Source organism: Lithobates pipiens, unplaced genomic scaffold, assembly GCF_037356315.1.
Source record: "Lithobates pipiens isolate NorthernLeopardFrog02 unplaced genomic scaffold, aLitPip1_a1.2 Scaffold_10, whole genome shotgun sequence".
Classification (NCBI taxonomy): domain Eukaryota; kingdom Metazoa; phylum Chordata; class Amphibia; order Anura; family Ranidae; genus Lithobates; species Lithobates pipiens.
In genome coordinates this window covers 20,110,505-20,128,623 of record NW_027507686.1, presented here as the reverse complement: position 1 = coordinate 20,128,623, position 18,119 = coordinate 20,110,505, and the positions used below count along the sequence as shown (strand labels likewise).

The 18,119-nt window shown below is 47.9% G+C and overlaps 1 protein-coding gene across 1 annotated transcript in view; it reads right to left on the bottom strand.

Annotated features, from left to right (window-relative positions):
* AP1G1 (adaptor related protein complex 1 subunit gamma 1) overlaps window positions 1–12,020 on the bottom strand; it is a 93,348-nt gene extending 81,328 nt beyond the window's left edge. The window contains exon 1 of the mRNA XM_077452247.1: window positions 11,878–12,020. Coding sequence (XP_077308373.1) covers window positions 11,878–11,910 — 33 coding nt within the window. The 5' untranslated portion in view covers window positions 11,911–12,020. The remainder of the gene's footprint in view (window positions 1–11,877) is intronic.
* Window positions 12,021–18,119: the final 6,099 nt, after the last annotated feature.

Sequence of the window (18,119 nt, the reverse complement as noted above, 5' to 3'; positions counted from 1 at the left end):
TGAGTTTACTTCCTCTTTCATTCCCTGCAAAGGTAAAGCATAATGGACTACTATGCATCGCATAGTAGTCCGTTATGTGTCACTTACCTGACACAGGAGCCAGCGAAGTCACCGCTGTCCCCTGTAGTCCGCCGCATCCATCTTCTCAGTGGGTCTCGCAGATCCGCCGATGTCATTCGGTGAAGCCGCGATGACGTCACTCCCGCGCATGCACACGGGAGCCGACACGCGCGGCAGCTCCGTCTTTGAGAAAGCCACGCTCAGTGCCTGTTTTCGGGCAAATATCTCCTAAACCGTGTGGGTTTAGGAGATATTTCTTGGACCTACAGGTAGGCCTTAATCTAGGCTTACCTGTAGGTCAAAGTTGGTTGTAAGGGTTTACAACCACTTTAAGTTCAACTGATAAAGAAAGTTGTGATTGTTGACAGACTGCCCAGTTTTTCTCTTCCTTTCTTTTGGTGGCTGTGGCTTCAGAGGAGCAGAGAGAATTCTCTGCATAGAAAGAATCAGGAAACACTTTAGTCAAGATCGGCGATAACGATTCTTGACGGATTAATTGTGCAGCTCTACATTCTGCCTAGCGACATGACAGATCTACTGCTCCCTGCGATCAGGATAAGCGATCACTGTCATGTCCTAGGTAGCCCACCCCCCCTGTACAGTTAGAATCACTCCCTAGGACACACTTAACAACTTGGTACCCCCCCCCCCCCACTAGTGTTTAACCCCTTCCCTGCCAGTGTCATTTACACAGTAATCAGTGCATTTTTATAGCAATGACAACTGTCACTGGTCCCAAAATAGTGTCAAAAGCGTTCGCCATAATGTTGCGATTACTAAAAAAAGAACATGCTTTAATTCTAGCCCCTATTTTGTAGGCAATATAACTTTTGCGCAAACCAATCAGTATACGCTTATTGCGTTTTTTTTTTTTTAACCAAAAATAGGTAGAAGAATACGTATCGGCCTAAACTGCGGAGAATTTTTATTTTTTTTTGGGGGGGGGGGGGGGGGAGATATTTATTATAGCAGAAAGTAAAAAAATATTGTTTTTTTTTCCCCAAAATTGTTGCTTTTTTTTTTGTTTACAACATAAAAAATAAAAACCGCAGAGGTGATCAACTACCACCAAAAGAAAGCTCTATTTGTGGGGAGAAAAAAAGGACGTCAATTTTGTTTGGGAGCCACGTCGCAGAAAAGTCAGTTAAGGCGGCGCAGCGCTGATGGTCAGGAAGGGGGGCGAAATCTTCCGGGGCTGAATCGGTTAAAGGGGTTGTCATGTATTTTCACCTTGATACATCCTATACATTAAGGTGAAAAAACACCTGTCAGTGACCAGCCCATCCCCCCCCCCCTCGTTTTACTTCCCTGAACCCTCGAACTTGACCCACAGGGACACGCCGTCTCTGCCCGGGGCTCTTGATTGGATAGATTGATAGCAGCGCCGCCATTGGCTCCCGCTGCTTAAATCCAATTTACAGAGGGCAGGGCCGAGGCCTGCATTCTGTGTCTTCTATGGACGCCGAATGCTGGACTTGGGAGCGCGTGCGCAAGGTAACCCCCCTCCCGGGAGAGCGCTTCTCCTAGGGGGTAAAAAAAAAACACACACACACACACACACACACACACACACACACACACACACGCCTTACAATCACTTTAAAGTATAACTAAAAAGCAAGACTTTTTTTTTTAGTCTTGGATGGAGTGGAGAGGGGTTAGAACCCCTGTCAGTGTCCGTGTTATGGAGTTTCCCCCTCTATTTGCCCTGCTCCCCATTATCATTGAAAGGAAAAAAAAAAAAAAAAAAAAAAAAAAAAAAATTTTGAGTTGTCCCAAAACAGTATTAGAGGGTAAACCTTCCACCAATAGGGACACTAGTTCTGGTGACCTGGGGGGGGGGGGGGGGTGTCAAGAGATTCCCTTAAATTTGCAGGGATTTCCTCTTACTTCCTGTTTGGCTATGAGACAGGAAGTGAAGAGAAATCATCTCTCCCGATGGCAGGAGGAGAAAAATCTCCCCCGACGGGGACACCGAGAGAAATCTCCCCCAACGGGGACGCGGATGGGGGACCCAAACAGCAGTAAAGACAGTAGAGGGCGCCGTTGTCCCCTCTGAAGGAGCGGTGACCCCGGAGGGACACAAATAACGACTTCCAAGGAAAGTCACCCCGAGGAACACCCCACCCCCGAACGAGGGCCCCGCGGGGGGGGGGGGGTCAGCGATGACTTTCCCTCAAAGTCGCCATTTGCATATTGGGGGGAGGGACCCCCAATCTACCCCTCCACACAGCTGTAGGCTCAATGACAGGAGTCCAGCACTGAGGGGGCCCCTTCTAGGGACCCGGCCCGGATCTCAGGGGCCCCTCTGACAACTCTGAGGGTGTCAGTGACCCGCCCCTCCCCCAATAACACCCCCATACCCCCTCCCTCACACACCCTTCCCCCACCTCTCTCCCCCGGTCGCTGTCACTCTCACCGCCCGGTGCAGCTGCTCCTTCCTCGGCTCCGGGACACCCAAAATGGCGGCTGACGGGCCGCAGCACCGCGGCTGTGCGGAGGAATCCGGCCTGAGCACGGACCGCCGCGGAGGAGGCGGGCGGTGTCCGGGGGGAGATCAACGGGGCCGGTGCGAGTCCAATGGGCCGCCGCTGTGGGAGGGAGGAAGAACGGGCTCTACGTCACCAGCGGGGGAGGGGGGGACCGGAACTCTTTCCCAGCGGCGGAAGGATACCAGTGAGGCGGCTGAGGGCAGCCAGTGATGACGTCAGCTCAGCGCCCCGTCACTGCCAGACCCGGAAGTGAGGAGAGGGCGGTGCCCGGGAAGGGGGGGGGGTGGGCGCTGTCACGGAGCACGTGACGCAAGCACCTGAGGGCGGAGGCGGATGACGTGGTGCGAGCTGTCAGTGATAGGCGCCGCCCCCTCCTCCAGGTGTCAGCTGCTGCCTGTAGGGAGATCCCATTCCCTATAGACGATCCCTTTTATTTAACCACTTCCAGTCCAGGCAGATTCTGACATTTCTCTCCTACATGTGAAATTCTCTATTTTTTGCTAGAAAATGACTCAGAACCCCAAAACATTATATATATATATATATATATATATATATATATATATATATATATATATATATATATATATATATATATATATAATTTTTTTTTTTTTTTTTTTTAGCAGAGACTCAAGAGAATAAAATGGAGGTCCTTGCGACTTTTTATGTCACGCTGTATTTGCGCAGACATTTTTCAAACATTATTTTTTTTGGGGGGGGAAAAGAAAAACACTTTCATAAAAAGAAAAACAAATCACTAAGGCTCGGTTCACACAGGACGCGGCACGACTTGCAGCGCCGCGACCTGCCGCAACCTCAGCGGCGACTTGCAAAACGACTTCTGTATAGAAGTCAATGCAAGTCGCCCGAAGTCGCCGCAAAAGAAGTACAGGAACCTTTTTTCTAAGTCGGAGCGTCTCGAGTCGCTCCTATTAGAACGGTTCCGTAGTACAGAACGGGGGCGACTTGTCAGGCGGCGAAGTCGCCCCTGTGTGAACCGAGCCTAAAGGTATCCCAATTTATTTATATAGACGAGGTTACGCAGAGTAAATAGACACCTAACATGTCACGCTTTACAATCGCGCACGCTTGTGGAATAGCGCCAAATTATGGCAAGTTAAAAAATCCCTGAGGGCGATAGACATGTGCGATTAGGTTTTGTAACAAATAGATTTGTCGTACGAATTTGTTTACGTTGGGATCAATTCGAACATCCGAATAGCTAAAAGAACCAAAAATACGAATTTTTCAAAATTAGGAATAAGGAAAATAACGAACGCGCGGAAATGCGAACTTACAAACGGACAAACTTATGAGAATACGAAAACTCCGAAACAGTAAGGCCCCTTTCACACTGAGGCTGTTTTCAGGTGCTACAGCGCTAAAGATAGCGCCTGAAAAAACCGGCCACCTTTCACTCCAGTGTGAAAGCCGGAGGACCAGAGAAAGCCGGCGCTGGCAGGACGGTGAAAAAAGTCCTGCTAGCCGCATCTTTGGAGCGGTGAAAAGAGCCGTGTATTCACCGCTCCTACCCATTGAAATCAATGGGACAGCGCGGCTATACCGCCGGCAAAGCGCTTTGCGGGCGGTTTTAACCCTTTTTCAGCAGACCCACAGACGCCGCTAAAATGACGGTAAAGCGCCGCTAAAAATAGCAGCGCTTTACAGCCGACGCCCACACCACCCCAGTGCGAAAGGGGCCTTAGGCTAGGTTCACACTATAGCGATGCAGGAACGCCACGAATCCACGGCGTTTTCTCGCATCGCATACCTCCCGCCGGCAGTTCACACTGCCCTATGCGGACGGCTGGGAGTGTCAATGATATGTTAATGACACCCCCAGATCCGTCCGCATATCGCAGTGCGATCTGTACACTCGGACAGGAATCGGATCGCATGGTGTGAACCCCCATGCGATCCGATTCTGCTGCGGACCAAAAAAAGGGTCCCGTGCGAGTTTGCTGCGGGAGCGCTGCGAATTCAGCCATACTATCTGTATGGCTGAACTCGCATCGCTATGGAGATCGGATGTGATTTGCACTGCAGTGCGATGCGAATCACATCCGGATCTCCCCCCGCAGCAGTGTGAACCCAGCCTTAAGGAAAGAAAATTACATCTATAACGAACGATTTACAAATTTCGTATTTCCAATCCTTTGTCTGTTTCGTAATTTCCTATGTTTGTTTTTTTCATTCGTGGGTTCGCAGTTTTGTTTCTTCGCTTTCTAAAATCATTCTTTTGAATGGACAGTGTTCGGCCTCGTACACACGGACATTTTTACAGTGACTTTTTTGAGCTTTTTTTGCCGCTTAAGAAGGCAACTCCGTGTTATTCTATGGGCTCATATACACCATGGCGTTTTTGAGCTGTAACAGGCATGGTCGTTTTTAACCACTAGAGATCCGCGCTATAGCCGAATGACGGCTACAGCGCGGACCTGCTTTGCCGGGACGACGTCTATTGACGTCATCCCGTGCAACAAGCGGCCTGCGCGCACAAAAATGCATTGATGTGAACATGTTCCATAGGAACCCATGTTAAAAAAATTTCCCTGCATTTCTGCAAAATGCAACAAAAAACGCATTAGTGTGAATCAAGCCTTAGGCTGGATTCACACCTATGCATTTTTAGCGCTTTTTGCATTTAGCAGATTTGCACAACACAACGTGTTCCATAGGAAGGCATGTTAAATGGACTGTAGTACAAATCTGCAAAATGCAAAAAGCGCTAAAAATGCACAGGTGTGAATCCAGCCTTACAGAGGAGGTCTAGGGCTAGAATTATTGCTCCCGCTCTACCGATCGTAGCGATACCTCACATGTGTGGTTTGAACACCGTTTTCATACGCGGGCTCTACTCACCTATGCGTTCTCTCCTGCACGCGAGCTCGGCGGGACGGGGCGCGTTTTAAAAATTTTTTTTTCATTTTTATTATTTATTTTACATTTTATTTTTTATTTTTACACTGTTTAAAAAAAAAAAAATCACTTTTATTCCTATTAGGCTGGATTCACACCTATGCATTTTTGGCGCTTTGTGCATTTTGCAGATTTGCACTACAGTCCATTTAAAATGGTTTCCTATGGAACGTGTTCTGTAGTGAAAATCTGCAAAATGCAAAAAGCACTAAAAATGCCATAAGTGTGAATCCGGCCTTACAAGGAATGTAAACATCCCTTGTAATAGAAAAAAAAACATGACAGGTCCTCTTAAATATGAGACCTGGGGGGTCAAAAAGAACCTCAGATCTCATATTCACACTAAAATGCAATAAAATAAAATAAAATTGAAAAAAATATGTAATTAAAAAAAATTATTTAAAAATTTTTTTTTTTTAAGAGCTATGGGCGGAAGTGTTGTTCTGACGTTGCTTCTGCCCAGCAATTGTATGGAGACCGGTGGGGGCCATCTTGCCCTCACTCGTCTCCATGCACAGCTAACGTCAGGATGCGATCGCCTCCGCCGCTGCCAACGGCTCCAGATCGCGGCGGGAGGAGGGAGGGGGGGCTCTCTCCCGCCACTTATAAAAGTGATCTCGCAGTGAATCCGCCGCAGAGACCACTTTTATCTTGTAGCGGACCACCCGCTGAAGACGAGGATTCCGGGGTTATGGCAGCTAGCTGCCGCCATAACAACGATATCCTCCTTCGAACAGCCGACATATTGCGATGGCGGGTGATCCGTAAGTGGTTAATATGTATGTTTGTGATTTTGTATGTTCGTGGTTTTGTATGTTCGTGTTTTTGTATGTTCGTGTGTTTGTATGTGCGTGTTTTTGTATGTTCGTTATTTTGTATGTGCGTGTTTTTGTATGTTCGTGTGTTTGTATGTGCGTGTTTTTGTATGTTCATTATTTTGTATGTGCGTGTTTTTGTATGTTCGTGTTTTTGTATGTTCGTGGTTTTGTATGTTCGTGGTTTTGTATGTGCGTGTTTTTGTATGTTCGTGGTTTTGTACAGTGGTGTGAAAAAGTGTTTGCCCCTTCCTCATTTCCTGTTCCTTTGCATGTTTGTCACACTTAAATGTTTCGGAACATCAAACCAATTTAAACAATAGTCAAGGACAACACAAGTAAACACAAAATGCAATTTGTAAATGAAGGTGTTTATTATTAAAGGTGAAAAAAAATCCAAACCATCATGGCCCTGTGTGAAAAAGTGATTGCCCCCTAAACCTAATAACTGGTTGGGCCACCCTTAGCAGCAACAACTGCAACCAAGCGTTTGCGATAACGTGCAATGAGGCTTTTACAGCGTCCTGGAGGAATTTTGGCCCACTCATCTTTGCAGAATTGTTCTAATTCAGTTACATTAGAGGGTTTTCGAGCATGAACGGCCATTTTAAGGTCATACCACAACATCTCAATAGGATTCAGGTCAGGACTTTGGCTAGGCCACTCCAAAGTCTTCATTTTGTTTTTCTTCAGCCATTCGGTGGTGGACTTGCTGGTGTGTTTAGGATCATTGTCCTGCTGCAGAACCCAAGTTCGTTTCAGCTTGAGTACACGAACAGATGGTCGGACATTCTCCTTCAGGATCTCTTGGTAGACAGCAGAATTCATAGTTCCTTTTATCACGGCAAGTCTTCCAGGTCCTGAAGCAGCAAAACAGCCCCAGACCATCACACTACCACCACCATATTTTACTGTTGGTATAATGTTCTTTTTATGAAATGCAGTGTTCCTTCTACGCCAGATATACTTGGACACACACCTTCCAAAGAGTTCCACTTTTGTCTCATCGGTCCACAGAATGTTGTCCCAAAAGTCTTGGGGATCATCAAGATGTGTTGTGGAGAAATTGAGACGAGCTTTGATGTCCTTTTTGCTCAGCAGTGGTTTTCTCCTTGGAACTCTGCCATGCAGGCCATTTTTGCCCAGTCTTTTCCTGATGGTGGAGGCATGAACGCTGACCTTAACTGAGGCAAGTGAGGCCTGCAGTTCCTTGGACGTTGTTGTGGGGTCTTTTGTGACCTCTTGGATGAGTCGTCGCTGCGCTCTTGGGGTAATTTTGGGCGGCCGGCCACTCCTGGGAAGGTTCACCACTGTTCCATGTCTTCGCCATTTGTGGATAATGGCTCTCACTGTGGTTCGCTGGATTCCCAAAGCTTTGGAAATGGCTTTATAACCCTTTCCAGACTGATAGATCTCAATTACTTTCTTTCTCAATTGTTCCTGAATTTCTTTGGGTCTCGGCATGATGTGTAGCTTTTAAGGATCTTCTGGTGGACCTTACTGTGTCAAGCAGCTCCTATTTAAGTGATGCCTTGATTGTGAACAGGTGTGGCAATAATCAGGCCTGGGTGTGGCTAGAGAAATTGAACTCAGGTGTGGACAACCACAGTTATAGTATGTTTTAACAAGGGGGGCAATCACTTTTTCACACAGGGCCATGATGGTTTGGATTTTTTTTCACCTTTAATAATAAACACCTTCATTTACAAATTGCATTTTGTGTTTACTTGTGTTGTCCTTGACTATTGTTTAAATTGGTTTGATGTTCCGAAACACTTAAGTGTGACAAACATGCAAAGGAACAGGAAATGAGGAAGGGGGCAAACACTTTTTCACACCACTGTATGTCCGTGGTTTTGTATGTTCGTGTTTTTGTATGTTCATGTTTTTGTATGTTCAGGTTTTTGTATGTTTGTGGTTTTGTATGTTTGTGGTTTTGTATGTTTGTGGTTTTGTATGTTTGTGATTTCGTATGTTTGTGATTTCGTAAGTTTCTTGATTTCGTGTTCTTGTTTTAAATGGGCAGTGTATTAGTGTGTGATGTATCTTACTTAATATCTTTAGCCAATCAGCTTTTCCATTTTGTGTCTGAGTCACACTGCGTTGCTGAATCTTTTTAGATTCATTTGAGGAGGAGACGGAGTCCGGTCCCGTGACTGAGGGAGTGGGCTGGAGTAAGTACAGGAGGACTTATTAGAAAAGCAAGCATAGGATTATTATTCTTTATTTCCTACAAAAGTACGAATCAACGGAAAAAGGCAATCTCACAAAAGTAGCAATTACTAAATCACGAGTAGTGTACTGAATAAATTAAAATGATTATCTACCAAAATTACGAATTTCGAATCAAAGAAAATTAGACTGATGGAATTGCGAATCATTTCGTATCAAAGAAAATATAACTGTTAGGAAAATACGAACGAGTCCGAATATGAAACTTTGCGTCTTAAGAAATTACGAAATCGCTACGAATCAACGGAAACGTAAAGAAACAAAACACATTTTTTTGTTGTGCACATGTCTAATAAGAGATGCTTTAAATTTTTTTTTTTTTACAGGTTACCAGGTTAGAGGTACAGAGGAGATCTTGAGCTAGAATTATTGCTCTCGCTCTAAGGTTCAGGGCGATACCTCACATGTGTGGTTTGAATGTCATTTACATATGCGGGCGCAACCTACATATGCGTTCAGTTCTGCCACTTTAAAAAAAAAAAATATATATATATATATATATATATATATATATATATATATATTTTTTTTTTTTACACTTTCCCTTAAAGCGGAGGTCCACCCTAAAGTGGAACTTCCGCTCATTGGAATCCTCCCCCCCTCCGGCGCCACAATTGGCACCTTTCAGGGGGGAGGGGGGTGCAGGTACCTGTACAGTACAGGTATCTGCACCCACTTCCGGCGTAGATTCTGCAGAAGGTACGCCCCTTTCCGCAGAATCTACGCCCCTTTCCGAAAGTCCCCCGCTGCCTGCTGGGAAACACACGGATCCCAGAGACAGCGGGGACCATCCTCATTGCGCAGCGCGACTCGCGCATGCGCAGTAGGGAACCGGGAAATGAAGCCGAAAGGCTCCACTTCCTGATTCCCATACCCAAGATGGCGGCGGCAGCAACCGAGAGACGATCGAGAGATCAGTTCGGGTGACAAAATCGCGGGCGCGCTGGGCGGGTAAGTGTCACTATTTTAAAAGTCAGCAGCTGCAGTATTTGTAGCTGCTGGCTTTAAAAAAAAAAAAAAACGGCGGACTCCCGCTTTAATTTTTTTTTACTTTTTGATCGCTTTTATTTTATTTTATTTTTGATCACTTGTATTCCTATTACAAGGATAGTAAACATCCCTTGTAATAGGAATAGTACATGTCGGGTCCTCTTTACAGAGAGATCTGAGCTCTATAAGTCACCCACATCTCTCCTCTAGGCTGGAAAGCCTGAGATTAAAAAAAAAGAAAATAAATCGATCTCAGGCTGAAAAATGGAATACTATTAGTGAGATAAAGGATGCTGCACGCCCCAATTAAACATCAATTGGAAAGGTTTCCCCGTGATCCATCGATCTCAGGCTTTCTAACAAAAAAAGAAAACAGCAGTGTTTACATCTGCCTGCGCCGGAGGTGTGTGTGTGGGGGAGGGGGGGGGGATTGTTGGTGCTGGCTTTGGGCAGCATGAAAGATAGTGTAATAGACACTCTCAGCTTAGCCACCCGCAACCAGCAACCCTGCTGGGAAGCCATAGTCCAGACAGAACAATGTGTCCGGGTTTCAGGCAGTCTGAAACCCGGACGCATGATTCCAAACCCGAACCATCCGGGTCAATCCCTGACAGGTGGCAACCTGTGACACACCAGTGACACCAATACAGCGATCAGTGCTAAAAATATACGCTGTCACTGTACTAATGACATAGCTCCCATATGTCCCTGATTTCGAGGGACTGTCCTTGATTTGGAGCAATGTCCCTCTGTCCCTCATTCCTCCTCATTTGTCCCTCATTTTGGTCTGATCTATATAGATGTATAAAAAATTCACTTTCTATTTATAAAAAAGTGTTTTACAGCGCTAAACCTTTCATCTGATTTCTAAATTGCAGCATTTATAAATTCCAAAAGCCAATATAAAGGATGAGCAGTAGTAAAAAAGCACTTTTGGGTTGAACCAAGCTTTTATTTTTTGTACAATTCTTCTTTAAGGGGGCGTGGCAAGGGTGTGTGTCCTATGCCTGTATACTTTTGCTGATAGGTGTCCCTCGTTCCCACCTCTAAAAGTTGGGAGGTATTCTAATGACGCTGGCTGGGAAGGGGGCGATCAAAGGGTTAAAGGTGTGCCTAGCCAGTTTTTTTTGTATGTACCGTGTGCGACTTTCACTAAGGGATGTGCTTTGCAGGGAAACAAAATCCATCACATCCCCGCCGGCAGGACGGAGCTCTACATTATTTTACATCGGAAGAGCTTTGTTCAGTGTCTTTCCTCGCCAATCAGCAGGTGCCAGCGGACGTGCATTGGTCAGCACCCGCTGATCGGCTTCTGTTGTGACTAATCACAGCAGGAGCAGCACGGTGGAGCACGTGCGCCCCCTACCCGGAAGTGCAGAATCACACATATATATATATATATATATATATATATATTACGCCCTGTAGCAGTACTGTAAATCTGCTGTAGGGCGGTCGGCAAGCGGCTAAAAAGTAATGTAACATGTTGCAACTTAGCAGACTTCTGGTGCATTTCCATGCTGCAGTACTGGTTGCGTTAACACGAAGCAGCGCGGTGGAGCGCGTGCGTGCACCCCCTACCCGAAAGTGCAGAATCACGTATATATATATGCCCTGTAGCAGTACTGTAAATCTGCTGTAGGGCGGTCGGCAAGCGGCTAAAAAGTAATGTAACATGTTGCAACTTAGCAGACTTCTGGTGCATTTCCATGCTGCAGTACCGGGTGCGCTAACACGAAGCAGCGTGGTGGAGCGAGCACATGCACCTCCCACTTGGAAGTGCAGAATCACGTATATATACGCCCTGTAGCAGTACCTTAAATCTGCTGTAGGGCGGTCTGCAAACGATTAAAAAGTAATGTAACATGTTGAAACTTAGCAGACCTCAGAGGCCAATTTCCATGCTGCAGTACTAGGTGCGTTAACACGAAGCAGCACGGTGGAGCGCGCTCGTGCGCCCCCTACCCGGAAGTGCAGAGTCACGTATACATAAACGCCCTGTAGCGGTACCGTAAATCTGCTGTAGGACGGTCGGCAAGCGGTTAAAAAGTAATGTAACATGTTGCAGCTTAGCAGATCTCGGGTCCATTTCCATGCTGCAGTACCGGGTGCGCTCACGCGCACTATTGCACATTGCGGCAGCAGGCATTACGTTTTGCACGACGCCCCAACAAAAACGAAGGCAACGCATCTGGTTACATCCAATCTCTGCGCAGGTTTTCGGGTGCATTGGCGGTCCTTTATTTTTAAACGCATCCATACAGCGTAAACCTGCGCTCACCCACGTGCACGAACACATCGCAGCAATACGGTGAACCTTTCCATTCCCCCACTAGCGTAAAAAAAAAAAAAAAAAATGGTGGTACCTTCATAATCTGCTCCATTATAATCTGCTCCATCACCCCTTCCACGCACTCCTTCCTCCTTCCGTCATGCAGCCCAAACAGCCATGTCACCCGGACGGAAATTTAAACTTTTACAGTCAAAAGTCAACAGCTAAGCCTTCATCACCGTTTATAGCCCCTCCCCCCCCCCCCTGACCTGTGACGTAGGCTGGGAGAAGTGACACCTGGGTGTCAGAGGAAGAACCTGCCCTGCACCCTATGGGGGAATACCTGGACCAACGACTCCAGCAAAATGTGACTCTGCTTATGGTAAACTGAAAAAAAAAGAAAAAAGTTTTGCATGCAGTTGGATTTCACGTTCTCTTTGGTTTTGTGTTTCAGAATCACCTCCCCCCCCCCCCCCACGCCTGCAGCAATGAACGGAAATAGCTCAGGTGACATTTCCAACAATAGGAGTGGCGTGTCGCAGGTCAGCCAAGGAAAGCTGCCCCAGCCGGTCATTATTCTCCGTGTATTCTTCTCTTTTGGCTTTCATATAAAAAAATCTGTGAAGCACAAAAACCAAATTATTGTTTTTTTCTCATTTTTTTTCTTCTCGATTATAATTTTTGTGCCGTTTATCATTGAGCGCCAGGCTGCGCCGATGGTGGAAATTTTTTGACAGGTGGACACGACGGGGATGTCAGGTATTCATCAAGTCACTTAGCCTTAGCCGCATTCTATATATACGTCAACCTTGAATTCTTTTCATTCATTTTCTTTCTCTTTATTTGTATTCAGCTGGGTAAAGTCCATAGGAACCCCCGAGGCTGCATTCACACCCAGATGCATGCATAACTCCCAACTGTCCCGGATTTCGCGGGACTGTCACTGATTTGGAGCAATGTCCCTCTGTCCCTCTATCCCCCTCATTTGTCCCTCTTTTTGTCTATAATCCCACCAGGTCTGTCTGTCCCCCAGTATAATCCCACCAGGTAAGTCTGTTCCCCAGTATAATCCCACCAGGTCAGTCTGTCCCCCAGTATAATCCCCCAGGTCAGTCTGTCCCCCAGTATAATCCCACCAGGTCAGTCTGTCCCCCAGTATAATCCCACCAGGTCAGTCTGTCCCCCAGTATAATTCCCCCAGGTCTGTCTGTCCCCCAGTATAATCCCCACAGGTCAGTCTGTCCCCCAGTATAATCCCACCAGGTCAGACTGTCCCCCAGTATAATCCCCCCAGGTCAGTCTGTCCCCCAGTATAATCCCACCAGGTCAGTCTGTCCCCCAGTATAATCCCACCAGGTCAGTCTGTCCCCCAGTATAATCCCACCAGGTCAGTCTGTCCCCCAGTATAATCCCACCAGGTCATTCTGACCTCCAGTATAATCCCACCAGGTCAGTCTGTCCCCAGTATAATCCCACCAGGTCTGTCTGTCCCCCAGTATAATTCCCCCAGGTCTGTCTGTCCCCCAGTATAATCCCCACAGGTCAGTCTGTCCCCCAGTATAATCCCACCAGGTCAGTCTGTCCCCCAGTATATTCCCACCAGGTCAGACTGTCCCCCAGTATAATCCCCCCAGGTCAGTCTGTCCCCCAGTATAATCCCCCCAGGTCAGTCTGTCCCCCAGTATAATCCCACCAGGTCAGTCTGTCCCCCAGTATAATCCCACCAGGTCAGTCTGTCCCCCAGTATAATCCCACCAGGTCATTCTGACCTCCAGTATAATCCCACCAGGTCAGTCTGTCCCCAGTATAATCCCACCAGGTCTGTCTGTCCCCCAGTATAATCCCACCAGGTCAGTCTGTCCCCCAGTATAATTCCTCCAGGTCTGTCTGTCCTCCAGTATAATCCCCACAGGTCAGTCTGTCCCCCAGTATAATCCCACCAGGTCAGTCTGTCCCCCAGTATAATCCCACCAGGTCAGTCTGTCCCCCAGTATAATCCCACCAGGTCAGTCTGTCCCCCAGTATAATCCCACCAGGTCATTCTGACCTCCAGTATAATCCCACCAGGTCAGTCTGTCCCCAGTATAATCCCACCAGGTCTGTCTGTCCCCCAGTATAATCCCACCAGGTCAGTCTGTCCCCCAGTATAATTCCCCCAGGTCTGTCTGTCCTCCAGTATAATCCCCACAGGTCAGTCTGTCCCCCAGTATAATCCCACCAGGTCAGACTGTCCCCCAGTATAATCCCCCCAGGTCAGTCTGTCCCCCAGTATAATCCCACCAGGTCAGTCTGTCCCCCAGTATAATCCCCCCAGGTCAGTCTGTCCCCCAGTATAATCCCACCAGGTCAGTCTGTCCCCCAGTATAATCCCACCAGGTCATTCTGACCTCCAGTATAATCCCACCAGGTCAGTCTGTCCCCAGTATAATCCCACCAGGTCTGTCTGTCCCCCAGTATAATCCCACCAGGTCTGTCTGTCCCCAGTATAATCCCACCAGGTAAATCTGTCACCCAGTATAATCCCACCAGGTCGGTATGTTCCCCAGTATAATCCCCCAGGTCAGTGTGTCCCCAAGTATAATCCCACCAGGTCAGTCTGTCCCCCAGTATAATCCCCCCAGGTCAGTCTGTCCCCCAGTATAATCTCACCAGGTCAGTCTGTCCCCCAGTATAATCCCACCAGGTCAGTCTGTCCCACAGTATAATCCCCCCAGGTCAGTCTCTCCCCCGTATAATCCCACCAGGTCAGTCTGTCCCCCAGCATAATCCCACCAGGTCATTCTGTCCCCCAGTATAATCCCACCAGGTCAGTCTGTCCCCCAGTATAATCCCCCCAGGTCAGTCTGTCCTCCACTATATTTCCCTCCACATCAGTCTGTCTACAATTATCATCCCCCCACATCAGTCTGTCCCCCAGCATAACCCCCCATGTCAGTCTGTCCGCCAGCATAACCCCCCACGTCAGTCTGTCCCCCAGTATTATCCACCCATGTTAGTCTGTAGCCCAGTTAAAATGTCCTCCCAATCAATATAATTAAAAGCACTGGAAGCCGAAGGGAGGGGAGAGGGAGATAGAAGGAATGGTGCTGCAGGGCTGCCACTGATGTATCTGGGTTTCAGGTGGACTGAAACCCAGACACAGAATTTAAAATCTAGACTGTCCGGGTGAATCCAGGACAGGTGGCAACCCTAAGTGCACGGAACATGGAAATGGAATTATTGTAGTAAATATAAACTGCTAAATAATTTTTCTCATCAGCTGCATATAGCAGTCTTGTGACTTCTATCAGTGTCGGGTTAAAGCTTGTAGGAAGAGTTTTCATTCTACTCTGACTGTCCTATGAGGCTGCAGGACCCCTGACCCTCTGTCTGGACAGTGCTGACATCAGACATTGTGTCTCCACCTGATCATAAGCCCTTGAAATGCTAATTTAGGCTAAGATCAAAGTAGGCTGACTCTTTTAAATCAAGATTTAACGAAGGTAATTATGTTTCAGACAAAGAGGCACAGAAGAGAGTCTAATGCCTCCTACACATGATCAAACAATCCGGTGAAAACTTGAGTTTTTTTACCCAAAAGTCCGGCGGACTTAGAAAGTAGTTTTGCACTCCAATCTGTCCTTTGGACTCGCATTTCGGCGGACAATCCAGCCGTGTGTGTGCTAGTCCGCCGTACTTTTGAAATGAACCGCCCGGAGAAAAGTTTGCTCATTTTAAGCTCGTCTCCAGGTAGCCGGGGCCAGCAAAGGAGGCGTCGCTGGCCCCGTCACCTGGTATGGACTTAAAGGGGAACCCCTACGCTGAAAAATCAGCGTGGGGGTCCCCCCCAAGGTCCACATTAGAACCTTGTCCGAGCACGTTACCCGGCCGGCCAGGAAAGGGGGTGGGCACGAGCGAGCGCCCCCCCCACCTCCTGAGCTGTGCCAGGCTGCGTGCCCTCAACATGGGGGCTGCCTTGGGGAAGGGGGGGGCCGCGCGGCCCCCCCACCCCAAAGCACCTTGTCCCCATGTTGATGAGGACAAGGGCATCTTCCCAACAACCCTGGCCGTTGGTTGTCTGGGTCTGCGGGCGGGGGCTTATCGGAATCCGGGAGCCCCTCTGGGACTGTGACATCATAATGGGCGGGGACATCATCCGGTGATGTCCCTATATAAGTCGCCGCGTGCCACGTCCCTGCCATTGTGAGCGGAGGCAGCGACGAGGCAACATCTGAAGAGAAGAAGAGAAGAGAAGAACAGAAGACGGCAACAGCGGCGTCAGAAGACCGGGCCGCCGCCTGTAAAAGAGCTAGAAGAAGGCGCGGTGGCTTGGCAAGAAGAACCGAAGAGGGGGACAAGACCCCCAAAGAGGGGGACAAGACCCCCGAAGTCGGAAGAAGAGGGCGGCGGCGGCGAAGAAGAAAGTCCGGAGAGAAGACCCCCGAAGACGGACAGAAGACCCCCGCAGCTGTGCAATGAACTATTTTAACCCTTGTGTGTTGTGTTTTTTTTTACTTTTTTTTTACAGGTGAAATGGTAGGGGTACATTGTACCCCATACTCATTCACATAGGGTGGGGGCCGGTATCGGGGGGGCCCCCTTATTACAGGGGGCTCCTGAATTCCGATAAGTCCCCCGCCCGCAGACCCCGACAACCAATGGCCAGGGTTGTCGGGAAGAGGCCCTTGTCCTCATCAACATGTTGAGGGCACGCGGCCTGGCATGGCTCAGGAGGTAGGGGGGGGGGGGGGCGCTTGCTCGTCCCCACCCCCTTTCCTGGCCGGCTGGGTAGCGTGCTCGGACAAGGGTCTGATGTGGACCTAGGGGGGGACCCCCACGCCGATTTTTCAGCGTAGGGGTTCCCCTTTAAGTCCATACCAGGTGACGGGGCCAGCGACGCCTCCTTCGCTGGCCCCAGCTACCTGGAAACGCGCTCAAAATGAGTGGACTTTCCTCCACGTGTGTGGACGAGTCTGTTCATTTCAAAAGTACGGCGGATAGTCCGACGGACTTAGTACGCCGTATTAGTCCGCTGAAAAAGTGCCGTGTATGGGCAAGTAGCTCGTTCGGACAGTCCGGCGGGAAGTCCGTCAGACTAAGTGCACCGGATAGTTGGCTACGTGTGTACGCAGCATAATGTTTATGAGAGAAGCATGATGACCAACTAGACTTGAAATTACTGCCAATCAGAATTTGATGCAACCCTGGACCAATGACAAGGTTCCGGAGGGGGGGTGGGTAGGGAGGGTAGAACCTGGATTGGTGGGAGTAGGGGCAGAGGGGGCTATAAAAGCAGTACAGAGAGTCACACACCCCTTTCTTCCTCTAGGTGTGCCCCCCCCCCCCCTAAGCATGGTCACGTATGGACTGTCTAGGTAATGTATCTGTATTATCTTATGTCTCTTTTCTTTTCTCTAACTTTTTCTATCCTAGGATATGCCTTAATACCTTGATAGCATGTGTATGTCAATTGTAACCATATCTCCTTTTTGCATTAATTATCTTTGTAGACTGGCAACACTGTATTTGTAACATCACTATATTATATTTGGTAAACTCTGATGCCGCGTACACACGATCAGAATTTCGGCCAGCAAAAGACCGATGAGAGCTTTTCATTGGAAAATGCGACCGTGCATAGGCTCCAGCAGAATTTAGCTGGCCGAATTCCCACCAGCAAAAATTTGAGAGCATGTTCTCAATTTTTTCCGATGGAAAAAGTTTCAAAAATTCGGCACAGTGGTGTAGTGGTTAGCACTCTCGCCTAGCAGTAAATAGGGTCGCTGGTTTGTATCCCAACCATGACACTACCTGCCTGGAGTTTGCATGTTCTCCCTGTGCCTGCGTGGGTTTCCTCCGGGTACTCCAGTTTCCTCCCACAATCCAAAGACATGCTGGTAGGTTAATTGGCTTCTGTCCAAAAATTGTCCCTAGTATATGAATGGGGACCTTGGATTGTGGGCTCCTTGGGTGTAGGGACCGATGTGAGTGTGCAATGTACAGGGATAGGGACAATTGTAGACACTCACTCAGGTTGAACTGAATGGACTGGTGTCTTTATTCAACCTTACTATCTATGAAACTATGAAATTCCGATTGTCTGTAGAAATTCCGACGCGCAAAATTCCTACGCATGCTCGGAAATAATTTGACGCATGCTCGGAAACTATTCGAAAAAATTTAACTTGATTTTTTCTCGGCTCAGCGTAGTGTTGTACATCACCGCGTTCTTGACAGGTCACAATTTGGTGTGTAGGCAAGACAGCTTGAGCGGAATTCCGTCGGATTTCCATCGCAAAAACGATCAGAGCTTTTTCTGACCATAATTCCGATCGTGAGTACGTGGCGTGATTATTC